Consider the following 17,228-nt stretch of genomic DNA (forward strand, 5'->3'; position numbering starts at 1 on the left):
ATATTACTTACACAAAACACTGCCTACAATTTTTCTAATCTTTTCTTTCTCCTTGTTTTCTTTCTTTCTTTCTTTGTTTTGTTTTGTTTTGTTTTTTTTTTTTTTTTTTTGGGGGGGGGGTGATTTCATACAATGGCGCCTCACCAATGGCCAATAACAGAGTGTCTCCATATTCACAATTGCAAAACTGAGACATCTCGGGGTGAAGAATTTACTGAAATCTCTTGTTGCGGAGGTGGGCTAGATTGATCTTAGATGTGAAGGGGCAACCAGCCGCTGCAAAGGCATGAGAGTGACTGCCAGCTCTGCAAATGAGGGGCGCAGGTTTGGATCACTGGAGAAAAGCACAACAAAGAGAGCCAGCCATCAGTGACTGATTTTGTGTTAATGAAGGGATGGCATTAGAAACTAATTTACAAATTTTCCTCTCAACTTACGTCTGCCAACATTCGCAAATTATCCTTGCAACCAGGGGATCAACTTCCTTGGGGATTTCAAGACGACGGTTCTGGAAACCAACTGCACCCACAACTTGCATAGGGTTCATCCCGCTCCATGGCGATTTTAGCGTAGCAAGTTCCCAAAGAATCACTCCAAAGCTATATATATCACACCTGCACAATCAACAGAAGAAACAAAATACCTATTTAGTACAGTGGTCCAATAAATAAATTTATACATGACGCCAGAGCACCAGTGAAAACCTTTCTCCAACACAACGGATGATAGAACTGCAGTTGGTTTTCCATTTATATGGTCATTTTAAAGCTAGTTTTGTCCCAATGACTAATGCTGCAAGTAACAATTGGTATTCCCAAGTCCCAACTACAAAGGGGAATCCACACAGCATAAATACAGTAATTATAGTATGCAATTACATATATGTCACAGTTGGAGACACCAATAGACCGCAATTTAGGCATCATTCAAGAAAAGATTATTTTTTGAACCTAGAAAACATGACTCTAGATGATCCCTCTGTTTTAGGGGGGCAGTAATACTCAATCACGAGATAATTATTAGGTAGATTTGTCTCTGTGTCTTGTGTTTATTGGCCTAATCCATGGGCGATGTGTTGGACTCAAGACTACCTAATAATTTCTCCCTTTTTGAGGGGATAGTAATGCTCAATCATGAGATATTGCTGTTAATTATGGGTTCAAATTAATATTATCAACTATAATTCCAGTGCAAAGCAGGAGAAAATAGTTGTACTCAAATGGCTTCTCATGGAGCAGAGTTTCATAGGCTGCTCTACCATGCTCTTATCAATAAAACAAAGCATTGAAAAACTAGAAGAAATTGACCCCGCTTAGAGGTGGTGGAAGTGCAAGAAAGTTGGTAAATCTGAAAGCAGTGAAGAGGAAAAATCAACTCACTTCTCATTTGAGGGTTCATTACGGAGAACTTCAGGTGCCATCCACTCAGGCTAACACATCAAAGACAACTCAATTAGAAATAATAGACAAACAATGCATCCACTCCCTTCAGCCATGAAAGCTATTTTTTTCTGAATATTAGCCGGGAAATAAAATTCTCACCGTTCCTGCAGTTGATTTGGATGATAAAAAGGTGTTATGCTTCAAGCGTGAGAGCCCAAAATCACAAACCTGCCAGGAAACCGCAACATCAGTAAAAAAATACACCCAAAACTAATTCTAACTGCAGGCTATTATTTGCTTCTTCATGATTTGTATCTTCAACTTTTGAGCAACTTGTCACATATAGTCTCTTATAAAAAAAAAATCAACAGATTGAAGAAAACCCGAGTTCAACAAATAAACCATCACATTGGACTTTCTGGCTAAATACAAGCTGCAAGTGACAAGGCTGGGTAAACGAAAATCAGTGGGCGTGTACAGCTCATATGATCCTCCTTTAAACTAGCTAGCTATTAAGAACACCAAATGACAGAATAAGATTTGAATAAAATCACCCAGAGAGCTTCTATGGTATTTTTCCTTCAATGACACCATTTAATATTAGATATCTAAGAACTGTCATTGATAACTGTCATCTAAAATTACCCTTCAACCTCATCCTCTCTTTCACTTACCCTTGTTAGTGGTAGCTTCTAATATTACATCACTTGATATATTTTTTTAATTTTATTATAGTTGACCAACTAGTACACATGGTTTTTAACCTCCTAACAAACAATCTTAGAAATTATTTTTGCACCCACCTTTTGTACCCTAAAAAATTACACGTAATAATTAATCTAACAGTTCACCCCCATTTTTTAAATTTGAACCAGTAGCCACCTACATGCGTGTCCAGTTTTTGCAGTACTAATTATTATGAGAAGAAAGATAAATCAGAACAACAAACAAATGGGAGTCAGGTGACAATAAAGTTCCATACCTTGACAGTCCAGTTTTCATCAACCAAAAGATTTGGCGACTTCAAATCCCGATGAACTATTGTTGGTGTACTGGCATGCAAGCAATTCATGCCCCTTGCCTGCAGTGCAAGAAGGGATTTGAAATCTAACAAAAGGGTGTAAAGTACAAATTTAAAAGAATAAATGGCTGATAATTCATACCACATCGAGAGCCATCTTTATTCTACGCTTCTCATCAATTTGACACTGAGGACGATGTAGAATACGGTATAAGCTTCCTCTGGAAAACCAAAACGTTATTCAAGAAACTGTCAGCTGAAGCATACATAAGCATGTAACCAAGTATCAATACCCTACACATAGATGAAATCACAGAGATGGCTAGCACTCACTGTTGCTTCAAAAAAAGTTTATCACATTAAAGATGAGACAACAAAATGAAGCACATAATTATATACCTTGGAAGAAACTCTGTGATGATAGACAGGTTTGGAGGTCGAGTAACAGCACCCATAAAAAGAACAACGTTTGGATGACGCAATCTACGCATTATTCGAACCTTACATAACAGAACAGAAATCAAAGATTTGGTCAATGATTTTGAACTAAAAAGAAATGAATATGATCTCTGGCACGCCCAGATTTCTTTAGATATGTGCATGTGCTGAATGACGAAGGCAACTCAAATGACACTAAATCAATTTTTACAAGTCAAATATTTCCCAAGATCTTGATGGAAAAGAACGTGGGAAATCAAACGATTATCAAGTGCTGTTAAATCCAAGAACTTTAAGTACAACAGGACATGGCACTACCAAGAGAAGGTTATAGCCACATGCATGGCCATACAGGGCATTTACTATGTCAGTGCCATTATGTTTTGTATCTTTTGGTTTCATGTGGCTAAATGGTAACTGGAAATAGGTTTATTATATGAATACTAGGAAAGCTGAATTGTTGCTTACTTCTCTTTTGAATTCATCCAAAGCAGCACCTGAGAAATCCTGGTCTAAGAACTTCTTCACAGCAACCTCCTGTGATTTAACAACAATCCACCAGCTAGAAGATTAGAAATTACAGTTCTATTTCTCCCACCAAACTTCCAAAATTCAGCAAGCAAGCACTTATGCTAGTAATTAGTGTAACAGAACAATTAACCACTATATTTAGACATCAATGAAGAACGTTCTTCTCTAACCACATATCCAGGTTAATTTAAAACACATGTTTTGGTTTCCAGTCAATGTAGATTTTCAAAATTTGACCAACATTTTTGGCACTACATTTATCTCCAGTTATCTTTCATGGTAAACTCCACAACAGCAACCCACTTGAGATAGTCCAAAGAGAGAATAATCAGAGAAAATAAACATCAAATTTAGACATCAATTGATTAAGATAAAACCAGGATATCAAGAGAAAAATGAGACAGATTTTCCACATTTCTAATAAATAAATTTGAGCTACAATGACAAAATACAAAAGTAAAGAACAATTAAATGAAGAAAGTCAGGCTCACCGTGCCATTCCAATCAGCGTTATAGACCTCCCCATATGAACCTATTCACAAGAAAACATGTGAGAAACTGTCTTCAGACACTAATCCTCCTTATAATCATGCCTGCGTAAGACACAAATGAGAAGGAAACAAAGAGTTTCTGACCTCCACAAGAAAATTAAGACCTTAATCATTTTTTTTTCTCAAGTCAATAGCATGAGACAAATTCTCATGAAAACAAGGGAAAATATTCTAAAGAATATTTTAGGTTAAAGATAACTAGATGCATATTTCATATTACACATTGGTTTTGTACGTGAGTGTGCATGTGCATGCTCACACACACACACACATGTATGCACATGATTATGTAGAAGCAATTCAGAAATAGTGAATCCCCGATGAATTCCAACACAATATGACCAGCCATTTGCATTACCTAGTCCAATCCTTTCACCAAAAACCAAATCTTCCCAGCAAATTTCATCACCTACATCTACGTCATCCAATATTTGATCAACCCTGTGAGAGCTGGAATCAACTGATGTGCTAGGACTTTCTGGACCCTTCAGCTTTAGATTGGTCCCCATAAATCTGTCATGTATGCACTTTCTACGGTCATGGAAACCAATTTCATTGTCTTCACTTTCTTTAACCGAGGCTTCCATGTCATTTTGCAAATTCTTTGCATCCCAGAGTTTTTCTTCAAAATTTGAGTTTACTTCCTCAACAGAAGGCAAACTGTAGCCTTGATTAGTATATGATGACAATTCTGAACTGGCACTGCTCGCAGAATTCCTGGTGTCACTTTCTCTATTGGATGTATTTAAATTACTGGATGACTTGAAACCCTGTGGATAAACTTTTTCAGACAAACTGGTGGAAGCTAAGGAGGAGTGATTATAATTATTATGTTCCCGATTGATTCTAGGATAAAGGCCCTCCACATTATCATTATCTTTTCTTCTAGGCACCTCATTGTAAGCAAATCGATTCTTCCACATCAATGGTGCGGGTGGGCTGGGAACGGGGTTATTTTTCCGTCCTTGAAACTCATTAATTTTATTCTCTGCAGGTTTGTTGTGCATGAAACTTTTGCCAGTTCCCTTGATCTGGAATGGATTAAGATCTGCAAAAAGGTTTTTAGAATCCTCTGAGGTATTAGGAACATATGGGACTACATTAACATTCATCCGCATACCATCACCAATTGCATGCACCCCACGACTCCCTTTGTATACAGAAGTCCCAAAGGCTGTGGAAGCTATATTACCAAGCTGATTTGTAGGAGCTGCTTTATTTGATACTCCAGAAGAACCAACACCAGCATTGTTACTTGAACCAGAGAAAGAAGGCAGGAATTCTGCATTTTCAGAACTTAATATTCTATCCAAAGGCGAAATGCCATCCACTGAAGAGTTCTGACTAGTGCCTTCGCCAGTTAATGGTTTTGATCTAGCAAAAACCACTCCAGTTTGATTAGAGTGAGGAGCAGGGATCTTAAAGGTAGTGTCTTTTGCACTAGGAACATCAGCTGGTATAAGTGTACCGGGAGCTGCCATGAGATCAACCAAAAACTCTCTGAAGGCAGAAAAAATATAGTTACAAGTGAAAACACACAAATATTTTGCATCTACCATACACAGACAGGACACAGAAATGCAGGTGAGCATTTTTACAAGAACATGAAAGAATAGCTCCAGTGTCTCCAACAAAATCTGTGCATATGATGTTGCATTGATTTGACAAATTGGATTTTTAGTTATTTAACAGCAAGTAAGCAAAACTACACCTTTATAAACAGAGATGGCCACAAAAGAAATTGAAAAGAAGAAAACAATAAGTTGCACACAACAATTATAGCATAAACAAGGATTGATTGCAACAGCCAGAAAGGACCCGTATATACGCCCCTGCTTTTGTGTGTCTCTGCATTAATGAGGCATAGAGGACATGTACTTTTCCATGACCTTTCAAACAGGGATCCAAGCCTTTACATTGTGGGTCATACTTGGTCTGTAAAATCAAGTGACAAACTCAATTCTCTTAGTCTATACAAGCATGTCTTGCATTATTTCAAATGCTTATTACCAAAGCCTGACCCCCATTCCTAACTAAGAAAGCAACTAGTGAACAGTCAACAAAAAATAGCAGGTTCCTCCTTGACCCAACCAGAGCAAAAGAAATTCATTCTAGTGAAACTGGTTGAGATTTTAAGAAAAATAGCCATGTACAAGGAAAATCTGCAACGTGTAACAAAACATTCTATCAATGTATAAGATGTGGCCGTGGAAAAAATATAAAACATGTAATTTCTTCCACCAATTAGGTACTTGAGGGGGTCCAACAATAATCCTCTTCCCAGTCAGTCAGTTCTATCAACTTACTTTCTATATCCCTGTAGCAGTTTGAAGTTTTCATTCAAAGAATGACTTCACTACAAAAGGTAGAAAGAGTTGATTACACATTGGACTAAAACCTAAACAGAAGCAGTATAGAATAAGAGAGAATAATACACTAAAAGAAACCTACTTGCATATGCAAAGAAGATGGTCATCTTGAGAGTTAAAAACTATTGACAGACCCGGAAAAGATAAAGAATGAGCTAATAGATATAAAAACATACAGCAAGGACAAGCCACAACCTTTCATCCTCTAACTTTATTATATTGACAGCATCGTCCTCAATGCCAGTGTAATGACTACCTTTCACCAGTCGACAAGGTAACTTAATGGTATCGGCCAACACCTAGATCCAGGCAAACAAAAATTATGAATATAGCTATTCCAAGCAGCCTAACTTAAAATATACAAGATTGCTGCAACAACAAAACCCTCAGGCAATCACTAATGGAAGTATGATGCTGACCTTGAAAAGCAACGCTCGATGTCGAGACAGACCAATATTTACGGACCCAATAGGCAATACACTAGTTTGAAGAGAAGTTCTTAACCCTGTGCTTCTCTCCATCCACTTTGCCAAAATCAAGTTGGCATCCTTTACTGGGCCACCCATGTGTCCTGTAACAAGTTCAGCCAGCTGCTGCACCAAAATAGTAACATCGGTTGCAAGCCAGTCTAATGCAATACATTGTGCAATTTGCATCAGCTCTTCCAAGGCAGGATCAACTTTTCGATTAACTATTACAGCTTCAAAACCAGAACCGCCAGCATTTGTTTCTAGGTCCATGAGGGATGGCATTTTTCCTTGAACTGCTGAGCTTGTGCAGAACACATCATAGAAACCATCCATCACTCTCTCCCCATAATCAAGAACGTTATATTCCTGGTGAAGCAATCCAACTCGGATCAAGGGAAATAAAACTAGGAAAGCATTATTTGATAGCACACATTCACAGAAAACTTAAATGAAGCTAGAAAAGTTCCAGGTGTGCCGCACATTTATCATTTATGAAGCGCCTACACAACCTTCATCAACTACATCATGTATATCAAGATTATTGTAAACGAAACTCGTTCCTTTGCCAATTTTCACTTTCCATGAGATATCTTCAAAATCCATTGACCTTGAGAAGGCTCTAATGTGAAATGTTCCAGGGTGTAGCTTAGCATGAAGTTTTTTTTTATGTTTTGCACACAGCATTATAGCTAATTTAATAGAACCAAATTATTTTATATTTAACAGAACCAAAATTATATTGCTGCTAACAGCATCTCTGGGAGGATTGCTTCAGCTGACCATCCAACACGAGTTTATCTTCACTAACTACCACCAAACTTGGACTTTTTGGCCAGATAAGTTTTCACATATAGTTTGATAGATGAGTTACATCAATTTAAAGTTCATTAACTCAAATTTTTTGCATGTTTGAATCAATGTATGCCCAAGTTATTACAAACTAATGGTTGTTAAAAAAAAAAACAAGCAGAAAGTCTTAAAGCAATTTTCCTTGACACTTCAATCCAACATAATGTGCACTTAAACAGCAAGTAAACTGGCAAACAGGAAAACATTATGGTCAAGCCTTACATACTACAAATGAACATGTAGGAAACTCATGCACATTTTATCCAACTAGATTTTCCGTAGCTTAACAGTAAACTAAACAAAACTCTGTCATGCAACCTTAAAAATAAATTCCTCAGCTCAAACACTCATGATCAATAACCAAAACCAAAACTAAACACTCAACTTCAAACTCATTCTCAACAATTCATGGTATCCAAAACTGACTGAGCACTTCACCTCCAAAATTCAGACACTTTAATCTTTCTTCCCACAAATTTAATAACCCCAAAGTTCATCCACTACAATTCACCACATCAAAGACTCAAAAACAGCTCAAATCAACTAAATTTCCCTAATTAAGCTAAATTTGACACGGTAACTTACAATAAGCAGAAACAATTTAGCACTCCCAAGCTCATCCACTACAGTTATCCGGATTGAAGACCTAAAAAATGCTCAAATTGACTAGATTTTCTTAATTCAACTAAACTCGGAACTAAATTCCTTACAATAACCGGACTCAATAACATTTAATTTACGTTCATTTTCCCTTGATTGATCACTAAATTACACATATTCCAAACACTGAACCTCATTAACCAAAAACTAGTTCAACCACAAAAAAAGAAGAAATTAAAACCCTAATTCAACTCCATCCACTAAAACTTAAATTAGAGAAGCAAGGAAAGGAAGCAATTGAAACCCTAATTCAACCTCATTCACTAAAAAATAAATTAAAGAAACAAGAAAATCAAGAACTTATTATTAAAAATGAACTCACCCAATAATACCTCGACAAATCCTCCACTTTTCCCTCTCCTTTCTCTCTATCCACATCAATCCGATTATTCTCTCCTCCTAAACTCAACAACGTCGCGGCACGTATCTGATCCTTCTCCGTATCATCTCTAAACTCCGAATTCGACGCGCTAATCGCCAACGCTAATTGCACCTGAAAGTCCTCCTCCGACGCAAAGTAATCCGTCCGATTACCAAACGCAAACGGTTGCGCTGTCGTCGCCGGTGAAGGCGATGTTGATGGAGGATTCTCCGGTGAATTTCCGGTTCCGGCAGCTCGGTGATCGGAGGAACATGATGGTGGCGGTGGTGGAGGTGTCGACGCGCTCGTGGCGGTGTCGTTACTTGTTCGATTTGGTGATGACTCGTTGTTGCTTCCTTTGTGTAACTTCTTGAAAATGTGCTTCATACTCTCTGTCTACTGTTTAGCTCTCTCTCTTTCGCTTTGTTTTCTATTTCTTTGTGTTTGGCTAAAATTTTCTCACCTTCCTTCACTTTCTATTTTTCTATCTTCAAATTTCTCTTGTCTTGCTTTAATTTTTTATATTTAGTTTATTTGGGAGTCAAGACTTGACAGAGACTTTTCGAGGCTAGGAAAAGTCGAGTTTGCTTACTGGAGGGAGGGAAAGCTTAATGAATTGGTCTAACGATGGCCGGTACTAGAAAGGGTGTGGAGTTTCTTTTAATTACTAGGTTTTGCCATTCGAAAAATGTTAATTTAGTACTTTTTATAATGATTTTTTTCTTTTTCATTTCTTACTCTTAAAAACCTATGAATAAAGCACACTATTTTTGTTCAAAATAATCTTTAAAAGGTATAACGAGCTCGTCTGGTGATGTGATTAGACCATTTTATTAATATTTTTTAATTTCCATTCTTTTATAAATAAAAAAACATAAGAGAACTTACTATATAAATATATATGAATATGAACTAGCCTCTATGCTTACACTTTTTTTTTTTTTTTGGATTTGAAAAAACTCTGCCCTCTTGAAAAGCATACTTTGTGGGTTCAGGTAAGCGAGGAAACCCCACTCTATGCTTACACTTCATTACGAGAATATACTATTTTTTAAATAAAAAATAATAATATTTAGATATTAAAAATTAATAAAAAATAAAAAAATATTTATAATAAATATGTAAAAGTACTAATTAGAACTAAGTTAACATTAAGATATTTCATCAAACCCTTGATCTAGATTATATGATTGAAATAATCTAATTAAAAATTAAAAAGAATTATAAAACCTCTTAAAAAATATATGTTATTTTTTTAGATTTTTAGCTCGAGTTATTAAACTCAAAACATTCAATTTAAAAAAATTATGAAGTTCAATTCGTATAAAATTATAATGAGATTAAAATAAATGAAATTAAAAAAAAAAACAGCTTTAATAATATAAAATAATTTTAAAAAATAACAATTTAAAAAATAAAAATAAAAATTATTATTACAATTATTATTAATAAATAATAACACCACTATTATTATTTATTATTATTGTTATTGCCAGAGCTAATAGTGCTCGGGTTGTAGAGAGGGATTGGCCAACCAATAGGGTTACTTACACCTGCAATGGATAAGTAGGAAACAGACAGCGAAGACAACAGAGAGAGCAAGAAACGTTGCTTTGTCAATAACACATATCCTTTCCGAACTGGCGGGATTAAGGGTGTAAGAAATTATTTACTTGTATGTTTTTAAAAAAAAAAAAATTGAAAAAAAAAAATTATTTTTTAATTTTAAATTAATTTTAAAAAATAAATATTATTTTAATAAATTTTTAAATAAAAAATATTTTAAAAAATAATCATAATCATATTTTTAAACCGCTAGAACCATGACTGGGCAATGAATCAGAGAACGACAGGGGCGGGGAGAAGGAAGAAATCCCTTGTGAAATCAACAACAGTGAGAATGCTCTCTCTGTTCACATTGTTGCCATCTACTTTCCTCCATGCTGATGTGACTTGCACCGAAAGTGTTTTAATTTTTCTTTTTCTTTTTTTGGAAGGAGTGAATAGAAAATATATTTTTTTTTATTTTCAACTCTTAATATTTTCTATCTATAAAAACAAAACGATTTTTATTTTAAACATATCATCTAGTTATTTTTTTACATTCAACTTTGAATGAATAAAAATGTTTTAAAATGTGGTCGTGATTATTATTTAATATATTTTTTTACTTAAAAATATATGAAAATAATATTTTTTACATTTTTAACACCAATAAATTAAAAGGACTAAAAAATATATAAATTAATTTTTAATAAAAAAAATAGATTAAATTGTCAAGCCAAACACACCCGAAATCTATTTGCAAAAACATGTAGACTCTTGAAAAATATAAAATTTAAATTAAATTAAAATATTTCAAAAACTAATAACTTAATCCCTGCTTAAACTTAAAACTTTAAAGGCTAATGGACGCATGAAAAAAATGTTTTAGCATTTGTCTTGACTCTTGAGATTGTCGGCATCCTTTTCCTAATATAATAGAGTTATTTTAGAATAAATGCCATTTATTGATCAATTATAATAAATAACAAGTAAAATAAAAGAGGAACTAAAATAAAACTTACCAGATACGTCTTGCCATTTTATCTTTCAATAAGTAATGTCTCGAGAGCATTAAAGGGGCATGAAGTTTATATTAATTACTAATATTGTCATTCAAAGTTAGATGTGGTAGCCTGGACGGAGACAAACCGGCGAAGGGTTAACGCGGGATGAGAAATGAGAAGACACGGGGAGTATAATATTCTATTTTAGCACGCACGTGATTGTTGTTATTTTTTAAAATATTTTTTATTTAAAATATATTAAAATAATATTAGTTTTTATTTTTAAAAAATATTTTTGATATTAGTATATTAAAATCATTTAAAAATATATTAATTTAAAATAAAAAATTTAATCAAAAAAATTTAATATTTTTCAAAGTAGTTTTGAAACATAAAAAATAAAAATAAAGAGAATCTAGATGAGCAGATAGTCAAGCTATGTGAGATAGGTGAGAGAGACCTTGCAATTTTTATAAAATTAGAATTTGTTAGTCTTTTTTTATCGGGCTATTTAATTATTAAGAGTATATTTATTCTTGTATTTGATTTTGTTTAAATTTTTATATTTTTAGATCATTTAAATATGTTAATGTTAAAAATAAATTTTATAAGTTAAAAATAAAATTATTTCAATACATTTACAAACAAAAAACACTTTTAAAAAAATTACTACAGCCATACCAAACAGATTCTAATTGGAAAGGTGGGTATTGATTCAAATGGTTCAGTCTAAACATAAAAAATTATTGTTTTTAAACGGAATTGAATGAAAAAAAAATTAAATGAATTAGTTTGATTTAATTTTATAATTCTTAAAATTACATAAATCTAATTTGAATTAATTATAGGCTTTTAGCTGGGCTGGTTTTTACAAAATTTTATCTAATAAACTTTTAGTTTATAATGGGTTTTTCAATTTAGATTAGGTTATCTAAAAAAAATTAAAATCAAATTCAAACTGAATTGATTTTTTTTGTATTTTTTTGCTAACAAAACTATCCAACAAATCAAGAAATAGATTCCGCTTTTAATTTCTCACGGTGTTGGGCCGACCCAATGGATATTCGCAACAGGATGAAATATTTTATATAAAAAAGTCTACCAAAAGCAAGCAAGATAATTTTTGTTGTTAAAGATTCGTTACTTTTCTCTATTTATATTATCTTTCCATTTGACTCTTCATGCCTTGTAAGGAAAATAATAATAATTAAATCTCTCTTTCTTCACCTTTTGCTTTTCGTGATCCTATGATGTTTCATTAAGATCTAACAACACCTAATGGATTTTTTTTTTCTTATTAGTATATTTAATATGCTGTTTTTTTTATTATGTTTGAGAATGCGGTGTAAATTGTGTTTTTTAAAATTTTAATTTTTTTGTTTAAAATATTTTTTTTATATATTTTTAGATCATTTTAATGTGTTAATGTATTTTTAAATAAAAAACACTTTGAACCGCTACCGCTACCACAATATTCCAAACATGCCTGAAGTATCTCTTTATCGTGGACGGGAAACATTTAAGATAGAATTTTTTAAAAAATATTTTTTATTTGAAAATGTTTGTAAAATTTATTTTTAATATTAACATATTAAAATAATTTAAAAATAAATAATTTTTTTTTTAAATATGATTAAACCATGAAAACGACAATCACATAGCCTAGAAGATTTTGCATTGTTTTACCTCATTCTTTAAAATATTTTATTAATCCATCTGGGGCATGCATCAAGCTAAGGGGGTCACGACATTTGACGTCTATTGATGACATGAAAGGTCGGTTACGATAGACTTAAACAACAGACAAATCATACTAGAAGAGTTAAAGCTCCAAATTCATCTATGAACAAACCACAAGGGTGGCTTCTCCCTTTTTGTCATGTCATTTGAAAAAGTTCATCTCACGGCCACGGTAACTTTCTAGGTAAATATTGTCTAACTCTGTTTTTAAAAAATTAATTTTTTTATATTTTTAAATTATTTTGATGCGTTGATTTTAAAAATAATTTTTTTAAAATAAAAAAATTATTTTGATGCATTTTAATAAAAAATACACTTGAAAAAACAACCGCAACTATACTCCTTAATAGATCTTTAACTAATTTGACCTAATTTTTATTGATTTATTGAAAAAAAAAAGTAGTTTAAATGTCCCAGCACCTTTTTTTTTACCCGCAAAGATATCACAAATTAAACAAGAAATATACATTTTTCATATACACCACATAGCGTTTTTTTCCGATTTCTAAAGCCAAAAAGAGATTGTTCATGTCAAGACTAAAAACTTACAAAAAATTTTACTTCTATTTGAATTCTGAGATTTGGTGTTCAAAATTACGAGGTTTTATGTAACATTGAGATACTCTCTATGCATAAATAATAAAAATAAAAATAAAAATAAAATCATGTTTTAAAAAGAAAAACATCAAATATTTTTCAATTCAAAACTGTCTTATAAATTTATTTTAAATCTATATATCTTTCATTAAACACATCAATCTTATCTTTCTATAGACACAACCTTAGTGTTAATTGAAGAAGACCGACCTGTTTATTTTTGTATTTTAAAAGTATTTTTTTTTAAAAAAATTGATTTTTTTAAAAAAAATTTCTTAACTTTAAATTATTTTTTTTTTGTATTTTTAGATAATTTTGATATACTGATATCAAAAATATTTTTTAAAAAATAAAAAATATATTATTATGATACTTTTCTAATTGAAAAATACTTTAAAAAACAATCACAACTATATTTTTAAATAAACTAAACTTATTAGAGAACTCTAAATCATCCTATTTCATTTTTCTCTGGTGGATAATAATTCAATGGAGGTAACATTCACACCCATCTTGAATTTCTTCCGTCTCATAAATTACTCCCTCAAGAATCCAAAACATCATGTAAAATCATGAAAAATGGCACGAGACAAGGAAAAAACGATCCTGTCATTCTAGTCTTCTAGATGTGGAGATTGTTCAACAGATCAGTCCTAATCAGTTTGCATAAAAAAGAGGCCATGAAGAACCGATCTAGCTAGCCGGGTAGTTTTCCGTTTACATGACAATGGCTAGTCTTCCGGTTTTTGCAGCGCCATATGATTTTGGATGATAAAAAAAATACGTTTTAAATATATATATATATATATATATATATATATTAATAGAAATTAGGTAATTGAAGTGTCTGGTTCAATGAAAAAAAGAAGAAAATTTATTTCATTTAAAAGGCTTAAGTTGGAAACTTAACCTAGGCTAGAGGAGAAAATGAATCAAATCCTAGATTAAGCCCAACAATGGCAAAAAAATCCGGCCCAGCCCAAGAAAATTAAACAAAGAAAACATCACACAATAGATATATAGCTTTGATTTATCGCGTGATTGCAAATTCCAAGTTTTAACAAAAAAAAAATATTAATTATTTTGAGTAATTCCAAATAAAAATGGTATTAGAAAATAATATAAATCACATCCCGAAATATCACCTAACAGTTTAAGTTATTAGGTTGAGAAGATTATTTGACATGGTATCAGAATCTTGATGATCAAGCGGTCACGAGTTTGAATTTCACCATTCTTATTTATTTGATAAAAATTAAGCATAAGACAATGTGGATTTATGCAAGTTTTAAGCCCAAAGAGCTTTCACTTGAAGGGGTATATTAGAGAACAATATAAATTATATTCTGGGACCTCATCTAACAACTTAAACTATTAGATTAAGATGATTCTTTGACAAATAAAAGACTAATTTAACTCAACCCTCCAACCCCATCACTGTATCCTAACCCACACACCAGAACTAGGTATACCAGAATGCACAACATACAGCATATAGTACCCTGGTGGAGCAATCTCAGATGACGATGGCCCAAAAACACTCGAAGTATATGATGATGTATCATCATATATAATGTCATCAATCTTCAGCACCACCATCCTTTGATTCATGGAAAATGAGTGTGTAGTAAAAGATGGCGCAATTATTCTTACTGATAATACGCTTTGTGTTAAATACTCTTCCACAGAGAAACTCACCAAAAATCTCTGCCCCCGACTTATAGTCTCATCTACGGACAAGATCACAGGTCTTACTGATGCGTAATCAGGTGATAAATAGGGTGGTGAAAAGGTCTCCAGGCTCAAGTCTGTTGGGTACACTACGTTGGTGAAGTTATAGTAAATATGAGGGTTGCCGCCACCGACAAGAACACGGCCATCAGCGAGGAGAATTGCAGCTGAATGATACATTCTTGGACGTGGTGATGGTGGCATGACTGAGAACCGCTGGTCAGACGGATGGGATGGATGGTAGATGACTGGTCTTGTTGCCGGCAGGCGTCCAAGTTCCCATCCAGCAGTGCCTAATTGAACACCGTTGATTATAATAACATCGCCGGTCGGAAGAAGTAGCATATCGCCCATTGCTCGTGGAATTGGCATGGTTTCCATGACCCAGCTCGCGTTTTGATCAGTGACCCTGAGTCGTCCACATGTGGGAGTCGCTCGAACAAAGGTTCCACGTGCAGCTAGCTGGAATGCACCACTTGGTGCTCCTCCGCAAACCAAAACTTCAGGGTCAATTCTGTATTCATTCTCATCTAAAGGCAAGAGAACTGATGATCCAGTACTAGGATAATTGCGAGGGTCGCCTCCTGGGATGCTGGGAAACTCTCGAACCACACGGTTCTGATTGTAATCAAACAATATCGATCTTGTATTAGCAAAGATGAACAAGTTCCCATCTGGTAAGAGGTGGACGAACGGATAGAGATTGTTCTCAACATCACCCTCCCTAGTTTCCCTTAGAAAACTGAGCTGAAAAGTTCGACGAGGAGAAGAGCGAGGGAAGAACTCGTAGTTAAATTCCCTACGACCGCCAATAATGATAATTCGACCATCATGCAAGATTTGATTAGTTGCATACCATCTTCTTCTTGATAAATACTCCGGGAACTCAACCCAATCACACGAGTCATTTGTGCATGGAGTAAACATGCGTGTTACATTGTCACCATCATGGAAACCCCCAGTCTGGACTAGGGTTCCATTGGGTAGAACTGCACCAGAAGAGCACCAAGTGTCTGTTTGGACCATTAGGGGACGGTAGGTGTCAGTGATAGTATCGTAAAGGATGGAGTGTGCAGTGCAATCTATTTTAAGGGCTTCGTCGTCGGGGTCAACACGGCAGAGGCCACCGGGGAGGGAGATGTTGGAGGGGCCAAAATCTGTGCGATCATAAATTACAACTTTGTTGTCATGCAGAAGCTGCATGTGCATAGCTGAGATGCCCACACTTTCAGACAAAAGATTCCATCTCCCATGGCTGCCATCAGATGAAGGCCTGGTCTGGGATATGACTACTGAAGGGTAAAAGATGAAGAAAGAGGGTGAAAGTAGGAGGAATTTGATCATGTTAAGAGACATTGTGGGTGGAATGGCTCTGGTTGACACTACAGTGTGAGTAAGACAGGAAGTAGGTTGCAATGGAGTTGATCAAAGTGAGCTACACACTAACTAACCTTGTGTGCTAATTAATTTTGCACCAAGAACAGGGAATTAACAAAGGAAAATAATCTGGGGACGGCCTCACGAGTCGCACGAACCAAGAGGTTGTGTCTCTTGAATGGTATGGCCAAGAACTGTGTTATTTGCATGTATCAAATTAGCAAGGAAAAAAGGATACTTAATCTTTAATAAACACAATATTGAATATTAATAAAATTTTAAAAAAATCAATAAAAAAAAATATATAAAAAATTAATTTATTAGATCACACTAAATCAATTCTACTTCTATTTTTATTTAGTCTAGACTGGGGTCACTCGGTTATAGATTAACCCACCAGGTTGGGTTAAGTTTTAAAACAAAGAAATTGCATCTAGTTTACTATTAGATTGATGGCCCGTGACTTGCCGTGAGTCGAGCCAATTTCTTTGTAGAGTAAAAGAAACGATACTAAAGTATTGTCATTTTATTTTAAAGAAAAAAAAAAAAAAACAACTCAGACATAATAGAATTGATTGTAAGCAGGTGATTTGCGATAATCA

At 33.9% G+C, this 17,228-nt stretch overlaps 2 protein-coding genes across 3 annotated transcripts; both read right to left on the reverse strand.

Moving 5' to 3' along the window:
• Nucleotides 1–121: 121 nt before the first annotated feature.
• On the reverse strand, nucleotides 122–9,225 carry LOC118051374 (serine/threonine-protein kinase EDR1). 2 transcript variants are annotated; one of them, XM_035061989.2, is made up of 13 exons: nucleotides 8,594–9,218; nucleotides 6,712–7,128; nucleotides 6,488–6,591; nucleotides 4,282–5,423; nucleotides 3,864–3,904; nucleotides 3,310–3,378; nucleotides 2,803–2,903; nucleotides 2,546–2,624; nucleotides 2,365–2,463; nucleotides 1,542–1,610; nucleotides 1,380–1,429; nucleotides 438–614; nucleotides 122–334 (listed from the first exon to the last, which is right to left on the reverse strand). In XM_035061989.2, exons 1-13 carry the CDS (start codon nucleotides 9,017–9,019, stop codon nucleotides 241–243), a joined length of 2,868 nt encoding a protein of 955 aa, XP_034917880.1. In that variant the 5' UTR covers nucleotides 9,020–9,218; the 3' UTR covers nucleotides 122–240. The 2 variants fall into 2 exon arrangements, with proteins under 2 accessions (XP_034917880.1, XP_073265392.1); XM_073409291.1 differs by lacking the exons at nucleotides 122–334; nucleotides 438–614; nucleotides 1,380–1,429; nucleotides 1,542–1,610 and having other exon boundaries at nucleotides 2,360–2,463; nucleotides 2,546–2,697; nucleotides 8,594–9,225.
• A 5,694-nt stretch (nucleotides 9,226–14,919) lies between these two features.
• Nucleotides 14,920–17,180, reverse strand: LOC118051378 (aldehyde oxidase GLOX). The gene has a single exon (XM_035061992.2). It carries the CDS (start codon nucleotides 16,603–16,605, stop codon nucleotides 14,953–14,955), a length of 1,653 nt encoding a protein of 550 aa, XP_034917883.1. The 5' UTR covers nucleotides 16,606–17,180; the 3' UTR covers nucleotides 14,920–14,952.
• Nucleotides 17,181–17,228: the final 48 nt, after the last annotated feature.

This window comes from Populus alba, chromosome 5, assembly GCF_005239225.2.
Source record: "Populus alba chromosome 5, ASM523922v2, whole genome shotgun sequence".
In the NCBI taxonomy this organism is placed as follows: Eukaryota; Viridiplantae; Streptophyta; class Magnoliopsida; order Malpighiales; family Salicaceae; genus Populus; species Populus alba.